Genomic DNA, 22,997 nt, shown 5'->3' on the forward strand with positions numbered 1-22,997 from the left:
CTCTCACTTCCCAGCCTCAGCAGCCACTTTAAGCCCAGCCTGCGTCAGTCCCTTCCGTGCAGGCAATGGTGCTCGCGTTGATGCTGGAAAGCTGCAGGTAAGTTGTGACTGGGTGCCCGCCGTCTGAGCAAGCCACGGGCTCTCTTCAGTCTTGCGGCCGACAAGCCCTGAATATCCGTTCCTCCCTGTTCTTTTTCCTTCCAGCAGTCAGCAGTCCTTCTGTCTCTGTGTGTGTGTATGTGTTCCTCCTTGGTCTTGTCTTTGTCTGATGTGCTCAGTAACACAGGGAAGAATCATTTGTGTTTAAACAGCACCGAAGTGTCTGTGATGTCCAGCTGGTTTCTCTCATTCACCGCCACAGCCAGGTGCACATTCGCCACCACGCAGTTCCCGTGCAGCCCACGCCATTCATTTCTCCTCCCAGGGTAGTGCCAGTCCCCAAGCTCCTTCCATGCTTCCCCCTCCATGCCTGCCTGCTTCTCTCAGCTCCAGGTACTCTCCGTAAGGAACTCTTCCCAGCGTGCCCGCTCTCTGGAGGTCTCGCCGTGTCTTTGTCTCATCTCCGGGAGAAGCTTTTGACCTTTCCAATGGACGCTTTTTCAGGCGTATGTGATAGGATGGGGCTTTGGGTCCCTAGGATGTTGGGAATGTCCAATTTTAAAATTATTGCACAGAAAATGAAGGAGGTTAAACACAATCACTGGGTTGATTTGTATGAGTTGGAAGGACTGTTTGTTTCAGCTCGAATTGGTTTTTACTAGGTCTAGAACTGTGTCCTGTTATTTTAAGCTGATGTTTTACAAGGTATCAGCTGTATCAAACCTTCTGAAGTACTTGGAATTTAGGCCTTATGTTGTGGATCTGTTTTGTTGGCTTTGTGCTCCTGCAGTAGGTTTTTAATGCCGCCAGGCCCAGCTGCTTGAAAACTGTTTGTCAGGCTCCCAAAAATCACACTCAATGTAATCACAACTGTTATTTTTAATCATCTGTGTCACTGTGTTTTCTGGTGGTTGGCTGATTAGGAGTCAGTTCCCCAGGTTTTCCCTATAGGGAAGGGCGAGAGAGGCACCTTTCAGTCCTCTGTCTCCCCGGGCCACGGGGAGCTGGTGCTGGACGGCAGCCAGCAAGCCTTGCCAGGGAGCCGTGCACGCCGGCAAGTCTGGCGCTCGTTTTCCTGCCCTGCTGTGCTGCTGCGAAGCTTTGCCGGAGGTGTGACCGGCCCCTGGGGCTGGCACGGGAATGCACAGGGCCGCTTCTGGCGAGGCAGGCTGCCTTGACGCGGGGGAGGGTGAGGGCGAAGCGAGGTGCCCGTGGCCGGGCTCCGCTGGGCTCCCAGGGCAGCTCTGGGGCAGTGGGGCCAGGAGGTGGTTGTTTGCAGCTGGGTGGCCGGGCCCTGGTGCCCTGGGCTCTCTACAAACCCTTCCCTGTACCTCCTTTAGAGTCAGGCCCTTGCTAAGGCTTCCTGAGTTTCTAGGGCGAGTGGAGAATTCGTGCTGCTAGTTACCCTGCTGTCAGACGCGCATCATTTCCACCACGTTCAGTGGAGTGAGGCCAGTGGACAGTAGGATATGGTCCCTATGCATCTGCCGTTCCTCTCTCCATCTTACTCTCTTTTATTTTAGCTTTCCCCCAACTTCTCTTCCTGCAGGCGAGGACAGCAGATGCGCACATCTGCTTTCAGGAGCTATATCCTTGTGGGGTAGCATCAAACAAAGCCTGTCATCTGAGGGAAGTAAATCAAAGCTGGGGCTCTGTCTGCCAAAGCCTAGGATTTCAAAGTCCACATGACGGCTCCAGGCTGCCCTGTAGCAAGCCACCATGAGGTGTGGGCAAGCCTTTGGCCTCCCCATCAGCTTAGGAAAGCATCTTCTCTCTGAGCTGAGTGCTGCCCTTTGGGAAGAAAGCATGTCCTCCTCTGTGTCACCAGTTCAGACTCAATGCGAGATGGGAAACTGATTTAGAAATGGGGATGGGTTGGTGATGTTGCTTGCCAGCCTGTGTGTCAAGACAGGTCTTCTCAGCATGAGCACTGCTGGTGGCACTAACGTGTCTCCTGGCTGGCTTCGTGGCCGAGGCTTCCTTGGGATGGAGGGTGCAGTCCACCAGCACAGGCTGGAACAGGACTCGTGGGACACTCGGCAGTGGGCGAGACCGGGGACTGAGGGAGCTACAGGCTCTGTCTGCATCCAGCACCCAGGTTGGGGAGCGTGGCGAGTTCATCCACGCCCCTGTGCTGTGAGGATACAGGAGATGCACCTAGCTGGGGAAGGGGAGGAAAAGAAAGGCCGTTAGTATGGTCGCAGCGTTTTAATCTCTTACACGTACCTGTCTAATGAACTCTAAGCTCTGCTGCTGTCTTTTCTAGCAGCAAGGCAAAGGAGGCAAAGCCAAACAAAACAGTCCAGGCCTTGTTTTTAATCCTTCTCTACTTCTACACCGTGATGGGGCAGTTGAGGAAGAAGGGATGGGATGAGACCGATGTGGACAGGAGGTGGAGGGAAGGTGTCTGTAGTTGCATCTGTCTTTTCCTCCCTGCCTCTCTCTGCTCTCTCGCCCCCTACTCTTTCTCCCTCCGCTCTCTCTCTCTCTTTCCTTTTTCGTCTGTGTCTTGTGTTTTACAGTGTTGCCTGTTTGGAGGAAGGAACTGTGTCCTCGCAGCACCCTTCCGCTCCCTACCCGGACATCTCTGCTAGGAGGTCGGCTTTCTCTCCTTCTCCGTAGCCAGTGACAGTCCTGGCCTCTTCTCACTGCTCCCCTCCTCTCTAGTTTTGCTTGAGAGCCCCTGGGATGGAGAGATTGCCCTGTTGTGCTCCCATCCCTCGCCCCAAACACTTCCTGCTGGAATGGAAATGCCTTGCAGTGCAGTGGGGTCTTGTCCGGTGCTTGCTGTGGCTTGACCCTTCGAGGCAAATGAGAGTAGGAGCAGAGGTGGGTGCTGTGAGCCCCCCAGTCCTTAGCAAGCCCCTCTTCGGCTGATACATCAGTCTGGACTGCCCCTGGTTGATCTTACCTCTCCTTTTGCCCCCAACTAACCCCCCTTTCTTCCCCACCTCCTCTTTCCCAGAGACTTCTGCCTGCCTGGGACTGTGATGCTTGTCCCTTTGCTCACCGTAGTGTGCGTCACGCTTGTTTGTGCAAGTCCAGTGGGTAGGGGCTCTGCAGGGATTGCAGCTCCCCTCCCCGGTGTCCAGCAAAGCACCGTGTGCCTTTTGGAAGAACTGAGGAGCTGTCTGTGCTCAGATACGGTTCTTCTCGAATACTCCCCTGTGGAGCTGGTGCTGGAGCCCGCTGGGTGTCATGGGCACAGATTGATGGGGCGTTATGGGTTACGAACCAGCTTCAGAGCCTCTTCCCCATAGCCGTCCACAGGCAAGGCTTGCAGGAGAGCTCAGCGTTCCCAGGGCTTGGTTAGGTTTCTGCACAGCTTGGCAGCAGGTGAGGGATCATGCCCTTGAATCAGTCAGGGTGCAGAATGAGCATTTTTGTTCTGTGCCTCCGTTTCCCTGCCTACAAGATGGAGAAGGGCCAGGAATCAAAGCAGGTCTTGATTATAGCACAGCCTAAGGTCCTTGCTCAGTAGGTCCTCATTATATCCACCTACATCAAAATTGGTGCCAAAATTCCCATTGACATATGCAGGTGCCCAGGGCTATGTGGGAAATTTCACAGGCTGAGGTTCAGGCTGTGAAGGAACTTCATGTGCTGCACCTCTGCAGGTTTGCTTGCTTAAGAAGGGCGAGAAATGTCAGGGCAGCGTTCTCCATCGGGCCTGGCACCTCCCTGCACTCTCTCTCACTGCTCACTTGCTCCTCAAGATAAGAGTGTGAATTTGGATTTCAAATGAACGAATGTATTTGCTTCATGCCTAGCTCGTTGCATCCTTACTGCCTAATTGTGTCCAGCAGAGGCGCTTTCTCCGTGGAAGCCTGTGTCTCTGCGTTTGGGGGACATGATTGTGGTACAGACGTTGTTTTTAAAAAGTGAAACGCAAGCAGGAGATGTGAGCAGCATCACAGGGCTAAGCAGAGCAGGGAGCGGTTCCTGGTCCTTGGGAACTGCTCATAAACTCTTCGTTGCAGGGAAGTTGGGGACACAGTTGAAAAGGCTGGGTCGAAGTAGTGGCCATTGTGCCTGAACTGTCCCCCTCTTCCCTGTTCCTTTGCAGACTGTTGGCTCTAAGTTTTGACTTGGCAGGTGCTTCCCAAAGAGCCAAATCCAAAATTCAGACTTGCCTGTGCCCAGGCCATTTTCTCACTGGTTGACAGCACGCAGCCAGACTCCTGAGGGCTCAAGCCTTGCTCTTGCTCTGTAGATACGCCACCTTGGTCCTAGCAGGGCAGGAAAACGGATCCGTCCGCTCCTGTTGCCCCTGTCCACTCTCTGTGCCACGCCAGCAGGCTCCAGAGGGCTTTGTCTTTCCCACTGCACTCCGGCTCTGTGCCTGCCTCGCTGTTTGGTGTTGGTGGGGCTGCGCTGTGTCTGCCTGTTGCATCCATCTTGCCTTGGCTGCATTGTCTGTTCCCCACATCCGTTTCGTCATGTGTCCTCGTCAGTGTTCAGTGCGGATTAAATCTGTGTCCTTTCCTTGCCCCAAGTTCTCAGGGCTTTTCTCTCGAGTCACATGAAGGGGTCGTTGGGAAGTGCTGGGTCTCTCCCCAGCAGCACGGCCAGTCCTGCCTTTTAGCTGCCTGTCTTGGCTTCTGGATGGTGGAGGGCATTCCTGGAGGGGCACGCCTGCCTTCAGCAAGCGGGCTGGGAACCGGGTGGAACCGCGGGGCTTTCCCTGCGAGCAGTTGCAGAGCTGTACCAGGGGGTGGGACGCAGCCTTTTCTCTTTGCTGCCACCATCAGGGTTGGCTGCTCACCTCATCACTGCCGGGCATCTTGCAGGGAAGGTGCCACCTGCTCAGCTGACTTTGATTAAGCAGCTCCAGTGAGTGAGCAGAGCGGACTGCTGCCTCTCAGCCTGCAACCCATGCTGCGGGGCGTTACCCGTCCCCAGGGAGCCTCAGGGCTCTGCTCCTAGAGCCAGATGCCTGAGGACTGGGCCGAAGCAAGGACACCAGGTCTCTTCATCCTGCTGCACAGCAGCTCCCTGGCCTTTCCAACACCAGCTTGCAAGAGGAGGGGAAGGGAGCTGAGCTGCTTGGGGAGAGGAGAGAGACAGGCTGTGTGGTGAAGCCAAATGCAGGTGTCCTCTCCAGCCAGATCTTCCCGGGTATGGCACAGCGGGTATTAGGATGAGCTGTTCAGGGGACAGTGTGATTCTGAGGATGTGAGGCCTCAGTGAAGGGAACTATCCCTGTGTGAGCTTTTTGGCTACTGAGGGTTCGGCAGCTGGTGCCAGGTACTACGTGATGATGTAGCGAGTGTCCTGGAGGCACCGAGACCCACACCGAGGAGGGCTTTCTGCTGCCTCCTGCCCTGCCCTCTGCCACAGAGCTGGTCATTCAGATCCGACTTCACAGGCAGGCTTGTGGCACCACTGCTGCCCGGGAAAAGAAGTGCCGGCTCCCCTCCTGGCAACGAGGGGCCTGTCTGTGTTGCCCTCCCTCAGCACATGGCACTCGTTCTTGATGCTGGCTGGGAGCTGCTGGGGAGACCCAGCAATCTGCAATTGCCCCCCAATTCTGCACCAATCAGGGTTTGGTGCAGAAACCCACGGGGCTGATCCCACCTCTGGCCGGCCCCTGAGGGCAGAATGTAGCTGGGATGGGGATGGGACGGAGGAGACGAGGCGGGAGTCCTGTTCATGGCGTGCAGGGAGAAGATCTTGTGCCTGCTTCCCATCCCTAACCTCTGCCAAGCATGGGGACGATGCTGAGCTGGGCATGTCAGGGTGGCATGGAGGGTGCAGGGGGCTGGGCTGGTGCCAAGGCCAGGAGCTCTGTGCATTTGCCACGGCTTGGGGGAGGCAGGCATGGGCGTAAGGCTGGGGATGCTGGCATGCATTGCTGTGCACAGTGCCCCGGGGAAGCTGGGGAAGCAGTGGACTGAGACCAGTGCCTTTCTCTCCTGTCCCCTCTGCAGACCTGGGCACACCCAGCCCGTGCCTGAGCGTGGAGTGTACCTTCGGGGCCACGTGCGTGGTGAAGAACCAGGAGGCCGTGTGCGAGTGCCAGCAGGTGTGCCAGGGCCGCTATGACCCCGTGTGTGGCAGCGACAACCGCACCTATGGCAACCCTTGCGAGCTCGACTCCATGGCCTGTGTCCTCAAGAGGGAGATCAAAGTGAAACACAAAGGGCCCTGCGGTAAGAGCCGATCTCTGGGGGTTCCTCCTCCTCGTGCTGCTGGCCACAGCTGGGTTTGCTTGCTGGGAGCAGGCGGTGTCTTAAGCACGAGCGTGGCCCCAGCCGCAGAGAGATAGGGCTGTTGGGGTGTCTTTGCGCTTTGCTTGCCACCATGTAGCGTATGCAACTCAGACCCATACACAGCAGTTCCATCTGCAAGCTCTCTCTTTGTGCCAGCACAGCTTTGCCACTCAGAAAGTGTTTGCAGACAGGCACAGCCCGAGCTGGCTGGGTTCTCCCGGGACAAAATCTGCTGGGATGGTCAGGTAGGGCTAGGCTCATTGCGATTTTGTCAAAATACGGTCTTTCTGCCCCTGACCTTCATGCTGGGTATCAGGAGCTGGTGCCTGGCTTTCCACCCAGGGCTGGTGTGGCTCGGTACGGCATAGCAGTGCCCCTGTCAAAACTGGGCTTAATCCCTTACGGTCACTTCCCCACTGAGCTGCACTGTGCAGTCCTACTTGGGGAACGTGCTCCTGAGCTGTAAGGGCTTTGAGACAGCAGAGTAAAGGAAGACCCTTCCTCCAGAAAAGGAAGACCCCCTCCAACCTGCGGAGCTCCCCGCTGCAGCATAGCAGAGGGCCCAGTGGGATTCAGGTCAGAAGAAAATGCTGGTACCAACTCCACGCAGTTTCAGGAGAAACAATGAAGGATGCAAATGCTTCAGCTGTTGGGCACACGCACTTGAGTGCCCTGTAGGAAAGAGCTGCCCTTGTCTGCACACAGACTGCCTTGAGCAGCCCCCTCTCCCGACCTGCAGAGCCCAGGCGTGGCTGCAAGCTTTGTGCTGTAGATAGAAACCTCCCGGCCAACAGCCTGCACAAACCAAGCAGGGGGTTGTTGCATCTTCCCTCCCCCATGCAAAGGCAGCAGCTGCTGTGTGAAAGAAAAATAAGAAAAAACATCTTTAAACCAAATTCTTTGTGAATTGAATGGTGGGGAGGGAAGAGGGGTGTCTGAAGGAGAAGATGAAGCCGTGAATCACTAAATACCCCGGAGTCAGGAGAGAGGAGATGTGCTGGCTGGAGTCTGGCCTCTCCTGCAACGAGTGATAGCTCCTTTGCAAGTGAGTTATTACAAAGATAAATGTCTTCTCTGACCCGAGCCTGCGTGCGTGTGCTGTGCGTGTGTTTGAAGCAGGCAGGCTGAGGATCCTGCTGGGGGGAGGTGGCAGGGCGCTCTGAATTGGTGCTATGTTATAAGGGCGTCCGGCACCGCTGGCACCCTGATAAACTAGGGGAAGACAATATCCCCCTTCTCAGGCGGCCACCTCCTCCCGCCCTGCCGACTTGCCATGTGTGAATCCTGCCGCTTCTCTCCCCTGGGAGACTGGCCGCTTGCTGCCTGGGATGCTGCGCTCCTCCTCCCAAGGCTGGGACTGATTTATCACTCCTGGTAATTGCACTCAGCCCCGTGCTCTCTCCCGCCTCCTATTTAGCTATAACGGCATACAGCTCTGGTGACATTTCATCACGGTTAGTCCTGGCCCTGATGGCTTTTACGAGCAGTTACTGCCTTTCTGCCTCCAAGCCTGACTCTCCCTCCTCCTGCAGCCCTCGCCTCGGCTCCTTCCCTTGCACTGCACCTTGGGGCTCCTGCTCCCGACAAGGCTGCCGGCGTCTGCAGGGGCTCGACCTGGGGGAGGAGGTCGCAGTGGGGTTTTATTTCTGCTCTGGCACTTCATTAGACAGCGATGCCTGCCTGAACTGTTGTCTTAACCTACTGGTTTTGTTCTTCGTCTGCGCAGACCGTTGTGGCAAGTGCCAGTTTGGGGCCATCTGCGAGGCGGAGACGGGAAGGTGCGTGTGCCCCACGGAGTGCGTTCCCTCCTCTCAGCCCGTGTGCGGCACAGATGGCAACACGTACGGCAGCGAGTGCGAGCTCCACGTCCGGGCGTGCACGCAGCAGACGAACATTTTGGTGGCTGCCCAAGGAGACTGCAGTGAGTCTGGCAAGGTCCCCTTCTTCCCTCGTCTCACTCCTGCTGGTGGCATTTCAGAGAGCGGATGCTCAGCTCCGCTGGCCGCCCGGGCCCTGCTGAGCTGCCTGGCCATGGCCATCCAAGGCTCACTAGTCATTTGTAGCACTTGCAGCCCATGGGTTTACCAGCCCTGGGAGGCACCTGAGAAACCCCAGGGTCGGGATGTGTGGAGGGTCTCCCTAGCGCTCCTCCTCGTGCCTTTATTGGTTGTTTTCGGGACTCCCTAGGAGGATATCAGCTCCAGAGTAACAGGGCTTGCCCAGGGACACCCAGCAGCCTGGCCCTGGGCTGCGGTTCCTGGCTGGTCACTCGGAGACCCTGCCTGAGGCTTTTCACCTTGTCTGGCATGGTCTTCCCTTTCGGCTTCACAAGAATTGGGCATCTTGAGTCTCTCAAGCAGCTTCCCCTTTTTAGCCCCAGCTATGCATCGTAGGTGGTATCTGCCCTCTCTGTTACTTCTCTGAGCCAAGCAAAGAAATTGGGCTAATGTCCATTGAGCCGAGCAAAGAAATTGGGCTGAAAACGTGTTAATAGCTACCACCAGAACTGAAAGCATGGAGGGTCTATTTGATCATGCAGTTCATCTCAGTAGCTTTCCCTTCCCTCCATCCCCTGGGGTTAATTCCTCTTTGCTCATGTGTTTCCTCCCCACTCCCCAGCACAGGGAACTGTCTGTGCTAATTTCTTAATGAATTAATGAATTAAAAGCCCTGCCTCGGTTCTTCATTAGGACAAATGCTACTACAGTAAAAGCAATGCTTTGAGCCTCATAAAACCTGTCCAGCTGGGTCTGTGTTCCAAGGCTGAACTGTGCATGGAGATCCTCTCTAAATATGGGAGAGAAGAGCGATCGGGTGTGACAGATAACTCTCAGTGCTCTGTGGGCACTGCGAGCAGGAGGAGGCTGAAGTCACCATGAGAGTAAATGGGATTTCTTACTGGTGTCCTAGAAAAAGCTGTTGGACACAACACCTGTGGGTGCTGATGGGAATCAGAAATGCTCAGGACTGTCAACTGTCCACTGCAGAGTCTTTGCACGGTTTAAATAAGCAATAACAAACCACTCTGGGGAAGGAGGACTTCTCTCCTTTCCTCTGAGGGCATGGCATTAGTGGTCCCCAGCTCTGTGACACTGGGCAGTTGGCTACAAAGGTCCCTACGACGTCTCACTGTGGTTCCTCCCTCTCGCCCCACAGAGTCCTGCGGCAGCACGGTGTGCTCCTTTGGCAGCAAGTGCGTGGGTGGGCAGTGCGTGTGCCCGCGCTGCGAGAGGCAGCCCTTCGCTCAGGTGTGTGGGAGCGATGGCCTCACCTACGACAACCAGTGTGAACTGCAGGTGGCCTCCTGCCAGCAGAAGAGGAGCATTGAGGTTGCCAGGATGGGGCCGTGTGAGGACGGTAGGTTGCCGCCGTCCCTCCGGCCGCGCGGGTGCGAAAGGTGGGGGAAAGGGTGAGGAAGGACTGAGGCTGCACACAGCAGGCTCTTCCCCTCGCTGCTCTGCTGTGCCCGGCTGCCACGGGAGCCCCGCTGCGTGGAGCTCGGGCACGGTGCCCTGTGACACCCCCAGCGTCCCCAGCACAGCAGGTCCTGTGCCACCAGCCCTCTCTTTGCCTCCCAGCCGGCCGCTGTCACCCAGTACCCCTGCCGCCTCCCTTTCCCCTTTGTCTCTCTGTATCCAGCAGTAATGAGAGATGATGCCACCTAATCGGCTGGGCAAGGAGTTTATCGCTGCTTTAATTTCGCACTTCAGCGGGCCTTGGCTGGGGGAAACGGAGCGGTGCCTGGGGCAGGGAGCCTGGCTGCCGCTTTGCTTCCCTCTGCCCTGGGGGCTGCTCAGGGGCCTGACTGTTGACTCGGTACTGAGCACCTGGGAAGGCTGCGGGATTGGCTGTACCTTGCTTGGCCAGGCTAAGAACTAAGAACCTGCTGAGTTTTCTCACTGTAGGGGGAAAGCTGTGGGTTAATGCTGGCTGACTCCGAATACAGGAGGTGCGTAAACCTCGCCGTTCTGATGTGCTGACCTGGCGAGCTGAGATTCTCTGGCTCATTGCACATGTAGTCTAGCTGGAAAGGACTTCAGTGCTATGGCAGAGCTTAGGGAGAGGGGAAGACATAACACGGTGTTTGATCACAGCCCTCCTTGGGGAATTTCAGGTTGATGTCCCTCTGGGAAAAGATCTTAAATAATTCTCTGTGTAATGCCAAATCCCAGCCTTTGATCACTCAATAAAAAGGGCCAGGTTTTCCTTCCCCCCGCTCCCCCTTTAAGAAGCCTTTGAAATCAGCAACGTCTCCTTCTTGCAGCTGGAGCTCTGAGCATCTTATGGAGAGGCAGCCAGGCTAGGGTCAGAGTTTATATATTGTTAAGAATATCTGCCTAACTGAACTTCAAACTAAACCCAAACCCCATCCCTTCCTTTGCTCTGGTTTCCATGTTTATATTAGCAGCAGCAATCTCCCTGCTGCACTATGTGTTTGGGAGGGCAGGAGAAGGGGCAGGAGTCGGATCAAAGCGTGGAGTTAAGCTGTCACTAAGTCAAGTGGCAGCCCTTCCTCCTGTGCATGGCTATTAGCTGTCTGATCTCCAGGTAGCCTGCAGGGCGCTGGTAGCTGCAGGATCCTTGCATTTGCTCCTGCGGTGATGCTGTAGAGAGGAAGACCTTAGGCCACCTGCTAAAGCATCCCTGTGCTGTTTTCATTATGTAGGCTTAGCACAGCCTTGTGACAGCGATAGGAGAATCTGCTTTCTTCAAGGGAGAGGGATCTTCTCGGAGGTCCAGGCATAAGGATCCTAATACATGTGGACCCAGGATTCTGGGCTTGCCTGTGCTGAAGAGCTTAAACCTGCTGTGATTTGGATGGGCCCGTGCAGCTGTGGGCTGCTTCCCCTGTCTGGGGCACAGCCTCGTGTCAGGGAGGGGGCTTTGGCCCCATCCCCTCTGCTTTCCCCTAACTCTGCGCTGCTGGGTGTGAGCCCTTTCTCACCACGGTCCTCCTTCACTCCAGAGTGCGGCTCAGGGGGCTCGGGCTCCGGCGACGGTAGTGAGTGTGAACAGGACCGGTGCCGGCAGTACGGGGGCTGGTGGGACGAGGATGCAGAGGATGACCGCTGTGTGTGTGACTTCACCTGCCTGGCAGTGCCACGCAACCCGGTAAGCACGCTGCGCAGCTCTGGGCTGCCTGCTGCAGTCCTCGCTCCCCTCCTCTCTTCTTCCTGGTGGCCTTCCCGCATGCTTCCTGGGCAGGAGAGGGCATCCCATGGATAGGGAACCTGCCTTCCTGTGCCAGGGACTGCCCTGAGCAGCTTCCCTCCCTGTCCTGGCAGGTGTGTGGCTCTGATGGTGTGACCTACACCAACGAGTGTGAGCTGAAGAAGACACGGTGTGAAAAACGCCAGGATCTCTATGTCACTAGCCAAGGAGCCTGCCGCGGTGAGTCCCCCGAAGGCAGCCAGCCCCGCAGGCTGACACAAGCTCTGTGCGCTGGTCTCCAGCCTGGTGCAGTAGCACTTGCCCTTTCTCTGGGGCTAAGCAAGGAAGTGCTCACTAAAGACACAGCAGTGTCTGTGTTGGTTTGCTGATCCCCGCTGCATCATTCCTGTTTCATGCCCTGTGCTTTCCCTGGCCAAGGGTAGGACCTCACCTCATCACCTGTTCCCAGCATCTCTGCAAAGACCATGTGGTTTTGCAGGAATGCTGCTAGTTGCTCGATCCATACATTGGCAATGCTGCCCTGCGTGCCAAAGATAACCTGTACTTCTCTGCCTTCCTCTGCAGCCCTTGCCACAACCCCGCCACCTCTCCTGGTTGTGCACTGCAGCCAGACCATCTATGGATGCTGCCCAGACAACATGACCTTGGCACTCGGAGTGGGTGCAGCTGGATGCCCAAGTGAGTGAATATTGTTCTCCCACCTGGGGGGGCATGAAGGACCTTCAAGGATGGCTGGAAGGCAGGAGAGATCAGATGGAGGGGGGACTTGGGATCCCATCCCAGGGGAAACAAAGGAAGGTGGACCCTCCCCATTCCTTAGCTAACTAGTGACCTCCCAGGCTCAAAAAGCCTCTGTTTATCCTCAGCTCCAGGGTCACAGCATGCACACACGGAGATGTGCATGCATGCTTCGCCTTCTGCATCTACTAGCGATGCTCTCGTCCTTTCAAAAGCCCTGAGTCAACTTCCAGGTCTAAGTCCCTCTGAAATGCAGGAAGGCAGGATGGTGGCTTAGAACTTGTCTGGTGCTGAGTCCGTGCTGGACGCCCCAGAAAGTGCCCCTAGGGCCAGACCGTGCCCTCTGTGCCTTCAACCCATTGCTAGAGGCTTAGGGCACTTCACTGGCCTGAGTGACAAAAATATTGCTTGTGTCCTTGCACTGCAGGCTGAGGTGGAACAGAGCTTTCGGGTTCACCTAGGGACTTTCTGCAGGCCACCCCAGGACCAGTGACTAGTGGGTGACTGCACTGTGCAGGAAGTTGAGCTGGAAGATGTTTCATTAATATTTATTAAATAATTATCGGAGTCAGCACTTTAGCAGAAGGCACATTTCGAAAGGCATTAGCAAACTCTTAACAGCTGAGGCTGTGACCGCCTGTTAGGGAAACACATTACCCTGTGGAGACACGATTCACGCCGTGCCTGGGCCTGGCTAATGCCTGCTTGATGAGGATGTAGTGCTGTTTAATGTGCCGTATGATTTAAAAAGCAGCAGCATTCAGAGAATGTCCAGAGATCTCCTGGCAGGGGGTGCGCAGGGCGAGCTGCAGGCTGAGGTGGGCGCTGGAAGAGCAGACGCGTGGCGGTGTGGTCTGTGCTGGCCAAGAGGGGCCAGCGGAGCAGGGAGGAGCCGGTCAGAGTGACGCTAGGGAGGACACAAGCATTTCGCTTTCAGCACTGCCCTGCCAGTGGTGGTTGGTGGTGATGTTCCTCCGTGTCTCTGATGGAAATCCTGTCCCCTGCCCTCCAATCCATGGACACAGCTTCCCAACTGACTGGGATTCAGTATCCCACCAGTTTCTGTCCCACCTGTGTCCCTGTGTTGGCAGCAAGCATAGATCAGGAGGTAATTACCACTTAACCAGCAGCTTGAAGCCCCTAGGGCAGATTTATCTATTGCTGCCTGTTCTGGACATGCCGTTTCCCTGCCTCTGGCAGTCTGGGGATGTGTGCATGCACCCTACTCGCTGCTCCCGAGGTCTCCCTTTCTCTCCAGCTCTGCCCCATGTCCCCTTTCTACTGCTCCCTGTGGATAAAAGGAGCGTCTCTCTGTCTATCTTTGGATCATTTCCCTCCATCAAGTTCCTAATTAATGAATTAATAATAAACTTCTAATAGCTTCCTCCCCCTTTGATGTTAATGAGAGAGGAGTTCTTGATGACAGCAAAGCAAGCGGGTTAATCCCTGAAGGTTTAGTTCCCCCTTGTAGCTGGGGCAGAGGAGAAGTGTTGAGAGCAGCTGGTGAAACCTCCTCCTGCCCAGCATGAGACCACGTTCCTGCCCTGGCTGAGCAGCTCAGCGGCTCAGCAGTCGGTCCCTCCGCCCTGATGCAGCCCCCAGCATCCCCCTGCCTCCTCGGCCAGGACTCAGCCTCATGCTCTCTCTCTCTCTGGCTCGCAGGCACCTGCCAGTGCAACCCCTACGGCTCCTACGGGGGAGCCTGCGACCCCACAACAGGGCAGTGCTCCTGCAAGCCAGGCGTGGGGGGCCTGAAGTGCGACCGCTGCGAGCCCGGCTTCTGGAACTTCCGCGGCATCGTCACCGACAGCAAGAGCGGCTGCACGCGTGAGTGCGGGCAGGGCTGGGCCAGTGCCCCTCGTCCCGTGCAACTCTCCGCTGGCACGGCTCCATGGCCTGCTCCGCGGGGCTCAAGGCGCGGCAGGGTATCATGCTATTTAAAACAATGAGCCCTAATGTTGGTCCTACTGTAAGTCACCTCCAGCGGCTGTTTTTGCGGAGCTTGATGGCTTGCTCCGTGCAAGAGAGACAGGGTGGCCTGAAGCATTGCACAGGTGCTGTTGCTCCCCCATAGTGCAGCTTGGCTAGGAGATGGTGTCTCCTTCCATGGGCCTGCTCCCTGACCAGATGTTCTGCTGGGCTGCTTGAGCCCAGCGTGAATGAGCCCTGGTGTCCCTGCATGTGCCTGTGGCGGGGGGGGGGGGGGGGCGGGGGGGGCTGGGTATGGGATCACAAGCCATAGGACCGTGGTCAGAGGGTAGCGGGTGGAGGCAGGTTCCTGCAGCTGGTGTGGGGTCAGTAAGTACAAGGTAGCAGTCAGCATTATGGTCCTCCCCTGGACCCTTCTCCTCGCTCTTCTCTTGGATTGCTGGGGGACCTGAATGAGTCTGCTGTTGACTCCACAAATCCACCAGCCAAACAGTGTCTTTTTTCCCTTCTTGCTCAGCCTGTAACTGCGACCCGGTGGGCTCAGTGCGCGATGACTGTGAGCAGATGACTGGACTGTGTTCCTGCAAGACTGGTATCACCGGCATGAAATGCAACCAGTGCCCCAATGGCAGCAAGCTGGGCATGACCGGCTGTGAGAAAGGTGAGGGAGCCACGTACCAGAGGGGTTGTGTGGGGCACCGAGAAATGGATGCCTGGGTACTGCTGTGGGGCAACAGATAAGGCCCGTGAAAGAAATGCATCCCTCCCACCTTGTGTGCTTGTGCTTCGGGGGAAAGGGGCCCTGGCCTCCATTCTTGGCTGGGTTCCTGTTATCTGTGCACTCATGCACAGCACGAGGGACTGTTTCTCTGTTTGGTGATAGTCTGTCTTGTCCACCGATCTGAACTGCTCTGGCGAGTCCCTGAGAGAGCTAAGACCCACTGGGAGGAGAGAGGGATTTTGATTCAGCATAGCCTGTTTCTGTATCATTGGTACGTGCTTTGTTGGTCATCTCTTCCCCCTTCTCTCCCTGCCCCAGACCCGTCAGCCCCAAAATCCTGTGAGGAAATGAGCTGCGAGTTTGGGGCCTCGTGCGTGGAAGTCAACGGCTTTGCCCACTGCGAGTGCCCATCCCCGCTCTGCTCGGAGGCCAACATGACCAAGGTTTGGGGGAGAGGCAGCCGTGGGGGGCTGAGCAGCGTGCGTGGGGACGTGTGGCTAGCTCAGCTGCGTCGGGCTGGTGCAGGCAGCCCACAAGAAGCAGGCGGGCAAGTTCAGTCACTGTCTTCGATGCGTGGGGAAGGGTGATATGCGAGTCGTAGATGTCTCCCAGTGGAGCCGGGTGCTCTGTGCCCCATCTGGCACCTCTCAGCTGCTCTGCTCCTGGGTTTCCGCAGCCTGCCCTCGGGTCCCTTTGTGCAGACCGTTGCCTCTTTGCCTCAGAGGAACCCCTGCAAAGCCTCTGCTCCCAGCATTTAGAGACCGGTTTATTTTGCCCAGGGCTTGGAGGAGGACAGAGGTGCAGCTCACATTTCCCCTCTGCTTCCCAGGTGTGTGGCTCTGATGGTGTCACTTACGGGGACCAGTGCCAGCTGAAGACCATTGCCTGCCGGCAGGGACAGGTCATCACAGTGAAGCATGTGGGGCAGTGCCACGGTGAGTGTCTGCGACTCTCGGTCCTGGGGCAGTGCCAGCTCTCTGGCCTGACGCTGGACCCGGGTCTGGCTGCCTCCCTCTGCGGTTCCTCACTGTGCCGTGACTTTTCATGGCACAGCAGATGCACTGCCCTGGGCAAGTGCCTGGGGGTTTGCAACATGCTTCCCGGTGTCACGGCCAGCCTTTCCCAGACCTGCTCCTCCTTACCTACCCTGTCTTGCTGCTCCTTTCAGAGTCCATCAGTCACACAAGCCACACCTCACCACCCACGCCGCTGCCCATGCTGCCTCTGGACAAGTTAATCCTTCCTCCGCCACTGCGGCTGACCACCCAGGCTCCAGATCCCACCGAGCTGGCTACCAGCTCCCTGCTGTGGGAAGCCAGGCCTACTGAAAGAGGTCACCCTACAACAAGGCGCACCACGACTGCCAGACCAGCCACTACACCGTGGATGACCCACGGGGTGTATAAAACTACCGTCCGCCCTCTCTCCACTGTGCCAGTGGTCCTGGCCACCACCCAGCCTGCCTATGTTGAATCAGGCAGTGCAGAAGGCAGTGGAGACCAAGAGATGGGCATCAGTGGAGACCAGGAATCTAGTGGGGCAGGCTCTGCCGGTGAGTGTGCGCTTCTTAGGCTTGGCAGGTCGGTTGTGGGCTAAACCATACCTTGTCTCTCACGACAAAAAGAAGCTGTGTCTCAGCCTTATTCTCTAACACAGAGGTTAGGTCTTACCTCCTGCTGGTGAATGCTCCTCTTAATGCCCTGCAGGGGAAGAGGAGGTAGAGGAAAGCCAGGTAACTTCCACCCCAGCCATCGAGAGGGCGACGTGTTACAACACCCCACTGGGATGCTGCTCTGATGGCAAGACTGCAGCTGCTGATGCGGAAGGCAGCAACTGTCCGGGTGAGTTTGTCCTCGAGGCTGGGCTCTGGGCTCCCTTTCAGTGGTCAGGAGTCAGACTGAGCTCTTGCAGGGTGCAGGAGAGGGAGAGATACCACTGAGAGCTGCCCGGCGGGGAGAGCAGCATGGTGCTGTGCTTGCCCGGCTGGCAATGAGCACGGTTCCTGTGTCCGGTCTGGGGGCTGGCATGTCCCTTGGGGGGTGTTCATGGGGACGTGCTGAGCCCTGGTAGCTGGCAGATGTTGTGCCCACCTGCCACAGCCCCCAGCAGCCAGCCCTAGTGCTTGGGTGGGTGCTGCTGTTCACGTGGGGAGCCGGGGCACTCTGCAGTTTTCTTCGCTTAGGCGACCACTTTCTTCCTTGACTGCTACAGCCTTAAAACTTTGACCAGTGTTTTGCCCAGGCTTCTGCAGAGCTCACGACTGGCACTAGGGGCGATGAGGGAATTGCTTGGATTCCCGTTTTATCTGTGTCGATGGCTGTAAAGGGAGCTGGGCTGACCAGGACCAATTCTGTGCCAGGGCAGGCGGGGAGAGCGGCTGTAGCCCCAGTCTCCCTGCTGGGCTTCCTGGGGAGTGTGAGCTCTCTTGACACGCTGTGGTTCCCAGGGGTGCGCAACTGCTTTCATGGGGTCTCTCTTGCCTACTTACAGTCCCTTTCACGCCGTCCATGTTGAGGAAACGCAGAGCCGCCTGTGCTCGGTCAGAGTATTGGTTGCCCTATACATACATCCTCGTTGCCCTAAAAATTGCTGCTCTGGGGCCGCCTCCCAGATGTTTCCTCACTGCTCACTGAGGTCCTTCTTGACTGTCCCTGTTCCTTGGGGTTTCCAGCAGGACATCCCCTTTTCCTCTGGACACCGCGTTCCCCTTTTAACCCACGAAAGGACAGCTGCTGGGAACCTCCCGTATGGTTACCCACAGCGGGGATCTTTCTATAGCTGCCTCTGCGCTCCCACAGCTCCCCTGGAAGGGAACCACACCTTGGGTTCCTGTTGCAGTTTCGGTCTGGTTTTGCAAGGCTGGCCACAGCCTGTTAGCTGGCAGGGTGTCTACTTCCCTCTCCCAGCACAGGTCTTCTCCTTGTCCAGGGTCCACATTTCGCCCTCCTCTGCCCCCTGTTTGCATGCACGTGTCTGATCCTGCCGTATTGACTATGTGCTGCTCTGGCTAACGTCTTTCTCTTGTTACTCAGCCGGTGCAGGGGGGCTGCTATCCGGGCCGGAGCTCAGAGGAAACCGTATGGTAAAAGCTGCCATCTCCAGCCTGGTCTTTGCCATCTGCTCCAGCACCCTCTGATACTAATCCTCCATGGCGCTCTCCCAGACCCATCCAGACTAACCCCAACACTGGCACTACCCGCACACTGCCATCACCCTTTCCCCCCAGGGACTTGAACACTCCTTGCGGCTGTCAGCCACACGCCTGTCCCCTGCCCACAAGCCGACTAAAGGCGTTTGTCTTGTTTACCCTCCTTCCCATAGCTACCAAAGTCTTCCAGGGAGTCCTCATCTTGGAGGAGGTGGAAGGCCAGGAGCTGTTCTACACACCTGAGATGGCTGACCCCAAGTCAGAGCTCTTTGGGGAGACGGCCAGGAGCATTGAGAGTGCGGTGAGTCCTTTGCACTTTGTGTAGGGTCTAGGTAGGGCTTTTCTGGCCTCGGCAAAAGAAGACCCTGCCCACTGTGGTGTACAGATGACTAAACCCCAAATGTCCACTTCCAGAAACACAGTCCTCCCCTTCTCAAGCAAGCAGGCGTTCTCCGAGCTGCTGCTAATAAGCAGGCTTGTCCGTTCAAGTGGCTGGGCTCACACGGGGAGCCAGCCTGTGGCACGCTTGCCGGCTTGCGTCCGCTTGGCCTCCGAGCTGCCAGCGCTCTGCAGGAAGGCTGCCTGCCCTGCTGCGCTTCATTCCAGCCACCCCGCTTGAAGCAGGGACCAAGCGCTGCCTGCTTCCTGAGCACTGCTCCCCGGGGTGCGTGTTACGGTACCCTGTGCCAACACCACCCTGTGTTACTGCAGATGCTCTGTTATCCCGACCACGGGAACCGCTGTGGGTTTCCTCCCGCTTTGCCTTCTCATTCGCGATGGCTTCTGGAGAGGCCGTGGCCTATCGTTGCTGTCTGTCAAATGGGAGCACGGAGACCTATCTGCAAAATGTGTTGAGTGCCTTGGAGGAGTGTTGCTCCGTGTTGGTTGGTTGGTTTGGGGTTTTTTTTTGTGATGGGCTTAACCTACAAAAGTTGGGAGTGAACACGGCTCATCGCCAGGGCCAGCGCTTTTATGGGGTGGGCACTTGAGAGTGTAAGGAGATGATGCGCCAGTTCTGTCTAAGAGGTATCCTCTGTGAATTTGTCTGATCTCTTTTTGATCTACGTGTGTTGTTAGCCTCTACCACATGCTGTGTCAGTGGGTTCCATCCTTTGTTATGTGCTGGGTCAAAAATTAGCCTTTTTCAGCTTGATCTTGGTGGTGGGGCTGTTTAGACGGGAGGTTCTGCCTTAACGCCCTGGGTTTCCTAAAGTGTCCTTATCTCCATGAAAAGCCCTTAGACAAAAACGTGTCCAAAACCCCTTTGCCCCTCCAGTTCAGCTACACAACTTGGGAAGCTGCTTGTGTAAATCCAGTCTCCCACCTTTAAGGAGAACCCCCCTGCATTGCCAGCTCTTGGCGTAGGCGGACTTTGCGTGGCAGTGTGTACATATGGGTATGCCAAGGAAGCGCTGGGTGGGGTAGCAACATTATACTGTAGCCTGCAGTGTGGCACAGCAAATACAAAGCATCTTTTCAAGGAGATTAACATATTTCGAGCTGGTTCCAAGCTGCACTTAGAAGTTGGCAAGCCTTCAGTACAGTCATATAAGCAGATGTGTGCCTGGCATATGGACCATATGGTTCATGCAGTTCTGTATCACAATAGCAATATTTCCCAATACAACAGTGGCTTCTATCTGAGGATGCGAACATGCACGCAAAAGCTTCATTCACTGGTTCATCCACTCGCCCCCCCCCCGTGAGAAGGCAAGAGATTTTGCTGATTTCTGTTTTCCCAGGGCTGGGGGAGACGAAGGCATGGCACAGGCCCTCTGTCCCAGAGGCCATCTGTGGCTGGGCCGAGAGTTCCTTGCCATGGCCCTGTGCTGTAGAGACCTATTGTCCCTGTGCAACCTACCTGCCAACACCCATGGATGTGATGTGCTCCTTTACCCCTCTGAGATCACTATGCCCAAATTGATAGGGGGAGGGTATACCATGGGACCATCAGTCAGTTAATTACTTTCTTCTGTCTTTGCCTTGAAGCCGAGGGAAGGAAGCGGTGACCTCTGGCTGTGACGACTGCCAGTCCAACACGAGGCTGGGCAGATAGCTAGCAGGGGTGTTAAAGCCCTGGCTTGCTGCAAGCCTTGGACTGTCACCGTCTCCTTCATGTGACTACAGACAAATCCCGCAATGTCTGAGAGCCAAGTTTTAAAAGGCAGTCAGGTACTTAAAGATGCAGAATGGTGCCTTATGGGATTTTCCAAAGTGCCTAAGCAGGTTTACACAGCTTTAGAAGAGATCAGTGAGACTTAGATGCCACACAATAGAAAATCCCTATATAAACTCCAAGGTGTCTCTGGTCTGGCTCTGTTCCACTCTTCTCCACGGGTACGATGGGGATAGCTGACTTTCCCCACAGTATTTCTGGACCCTGTGCTTACCTTTGACTGCAGGCCATAAAGAATAGGGACCATCTGAAATTATCACCCTACACAAGGGAGCCCTGTTCTCTGCATGTGTCAGTGGGATGTCTTGCAAAGGTTTGGATGCAAACCCCTGTGGGTTGAAACTCAGGAGACTTGCTGAGACTCAAGATCTTTTACTGAAAGGACCTATGCCCTAGGATCTCCCCATTACTCAGTTTGTTTATCTTTCCTCCTTCACCTCCGACCAACTAGCTGGATGAGCTTTTCCGCAATTCTGACGTTAAGAAGGATTTCAAGAGCATCCGTGTCCGAGACCTGGGGCAGAGCAGCGCTGTCCGTGTCATTGTGGAGTCCCACTTTGACCCAGGTAAGAGCCTTCCGGGTGCTGATTCACTGTGGCATCAGCATCTGCCTGAGGAGGGAGCAGGCACTCCCGGTGGGGCTGCCAGCCTGAGAAACACGCGTGCAGCAAGGACCATGAAAGAACCTCATTAAAACTTGCCAGGGCTATGTCTTCTGTTCAGCAAAATCAACAGATGCTGTGAGAAGAGCTAGGAGGAGGTGGACGCTAAGCTGGTGCCTGGAAGGCTGGAAGCATTTTCCTAGGGAAAGGAATGATTCGGATGCATTGCGGGGGGAGGTCATGAGAGGGAAACTGCTAGGTGGGCCTGCATCTTCACTCTTGCCTTTCTCCTTTCTCCTCCTGGCTACGATCAGCCACTTCCTACACGGCAGCTGATGTCCAAGGGGCCCTGCTGAAGCAGATCAAAGCTTCCAAGAAGACGACCATCCTGGTGAAGAAGCCCCAGCAGGAGCATGTCAAATTCATGGACTTTGGTGAGCCCCCTCTCTCTGCGGTCAGTCCCCCTCTCTTGGTTTAGGCTTTCAAACGGGCCGGCTGTTCTGCTCTTGCCAGGGCCTTTCATCTGTAGCAGTAACCTGTCAAATGCTTGTCCAGACAGTGCCCTCCAGAGCCAGGGCTCAGAGGTTAGTCCATGTGCCCGGACTTGTTCTCAACTCAGGAAGGCTATAAGGGGGGTAAAATTGCTCCCCTCTTCCACAGCACGTGGCAAGCAGCAGTGCTGCGCTGTGGCGATGTGACACTGCCCACAGTCCTGGAAAGCGAGCCCTTACTGGTACTGCCGAGGGGGTGGCCAGCCCAGCCCACGCGATCTCATGGTGATAAACCTGAAACACTGATTTTTCCAGGAAAGAAAAGCGCATGGCCACACCTGTACCGGGCACGCAGCCCTACCTGGGAGCGTGTCTACCCCCACGCCAGGGTGGGAGGACAGGCAGCACTGCAGTGCTGCGGAGGAGGGCCCTGTGCAGACATGCACCCTGTGCAGGCAGGTGCTGCCTGACTCGTAAGCCGGGCCATGGAGCGGGAGCCCTGGGGCCCAGAGAGCAGAGAGGAGAGGGCTCTTGGGCGTGTGGTAGCACGGGAGAACCATCCGTCCAAGCCCCTCTGCTGTCATCTCACCCCAAAAGCCCGAGTGGCTTTCCCTGCCCCCAGAGAGGGTTGCAAAGCACCAGCCTCCACCTGCATTTTCCTGTGTTTCAGACTGGATCCCCAGGCTCTTCACCACCACTGTGACCACAACCACGGCCACCACCATGGCACCCGCCACCACCCGGAGGTACACCACGGCCGCTGCTGCTACCACCGGCCACATCCTGCGCCCAGACGCCGCGGGCCGACCCAGCACCAAGACAGCAGGAGCTGTGAGCACCAAGAGACCCACCTCCACCCTCCCTGCCACCACCCGGCGGAAGCCCACGCGCCAGCCCTCCACCACGAAGAAACCCTCGCGGCCCTGCGACTCTAACCCCTGTCTGCACGGTGGCACCTGCGAGGACGATGGGAAGGAGTTCACCTGCAGCTGCCCAGCAGGCAAAGGGGGAGCCGTCTGTGAGAAACGTACGTGTCTCTGACCTGTCGCGGCCGCGACGCTGCTGGGCGCTGGTAGTGGAGCTCACAGCCCTAGGAGAGCGAGGGCCAAAAGCAGGGACAGCACAGTCAGGGGAACCACATCTCTTGGAGCTTTGAGTTCCGCCTAGAGGCTCCAGCCGAGGAAGCTGGGAGGACACAACTGGGAAAGCGTTGCTCTGCAGTTGCCCTTTTTCTTACCTGTTCTCCCTAAGCGTGTGCTGTTAGGCACAACCAGGGCTGAAGGGCTGGGCTTCACGCGGCGTGGCCCTTCCTGTGTCCGTCCATACTCCAGCAGACTGCGTTGACTGCATGGCGATGGAGAGACGTGGGGGCACACGCAAACCCAGCCCCATAGCTTGCGCTGGCACTACACGCGCACGAGGCAGGAGGCACTGCAGGGGCCAATTTAACTGGCTTTCTTAACTCTGCCAAGAACAGGTTGTAGATACACTGTGCATTGTAAGAGGCAAGCACGGCAAGGCTGCAGGGTAAGAAGGTGCCAGGAGCAATTTCTTCCTGGCTCCACTTCTGATATACCAGTGCCCCAAAGCATGGGGATTGTGAGCTTCTGCTTTTTTATCTCAGCTTGTGGCATTGTTGCTCACAGCTCCTGCAGCTAGTGACTGCTAGTTAGTGTAACAGAGAGGTGGGTACTAACTGTCCTCTCAAA

The 22,997-nt window shown here is 56.5% G+C and overlaps 1 protein-coding gene across 4 annotated transcripts in view; it reads left to right on the plus strand.

Moving 5' to 3' along the window:
- The window catches only part of AGRN (agrin), a 129,154-nt gene that overhangs the window by 87,458 nt on the left and 18,699 nt on the right, over positions 1–22,997 (plus strand). For all 4 annotated transcript variants that reach the window (XM_076355860.1, XM_076355861.1, XM_076355863.1 and 1 more), the window contains 16 exons: positions 6,030–6,251; positions 8,038–8,232; positions 9,468–9,668; positions 11,278–11,423; positions 11,597–11,702; positions 12,048–12,161; positions 13,884–14,048; positions 14,668–14,811; positions 15,190–15,314; positions 15,701–15,806; positions 16,040–16,423; positions 16,578–16,712; positions 18,193–18,320; positions 20,647–20,761; positions 21,112–21,231; positions 21,959–22,315. In XM_076355860.1, the coding sequence (XP_076211975.1) occupies positions 6,030–6,251; positions 8,038–8,232; positions 9,468–9,668; positions 11,278–11,423; positions 11,597–11,702; positions 12,048–12,161; positions 13,884–14,048; positions 14,668–14,811; positions 15,190–15,314; positions 15,701–15,806; positions 16,040–16,423; positions 16,578–16,712; positions 18,193–18,320; positions 20,647–20,761; positions 21,112–21,231; positions 21,959–22,315 (2,763 nt within the window). The remainder of the gene's footprint in view (positions 1–6,029; positions 6,252–8,037; positions 8,233–9,467; positions 9,669–11,277; positions 11,424–11,596; positions 11,703–12,047; positions 12,162–13,883; positions 14,049–14,667; positions 14,812–15,189; positions 15,315–15,700; positions 15,807–16,039; positions 16,424–16,577; positions 16,713–18,192; positions 18,321–20,646; positions 20,762–21,111; positions 21,232–21,958; positions 22,316–22,997) is intronic.

Source organism: Aptenodytes patagonicus, chromosome 19 (genome assembly GCF_965638725.1).
Source record: "Aptenodytes patagonicus chromosome 19, bAptPat1.pri.cur, whole genome shotgun sequence".
Lineage (NCBI taxonomy): Eukaryota > Metazoa > Chordata > Aves > Sphenisciformes > Spheniscidae > Aptenodytes > Aptenodytes patagonicus.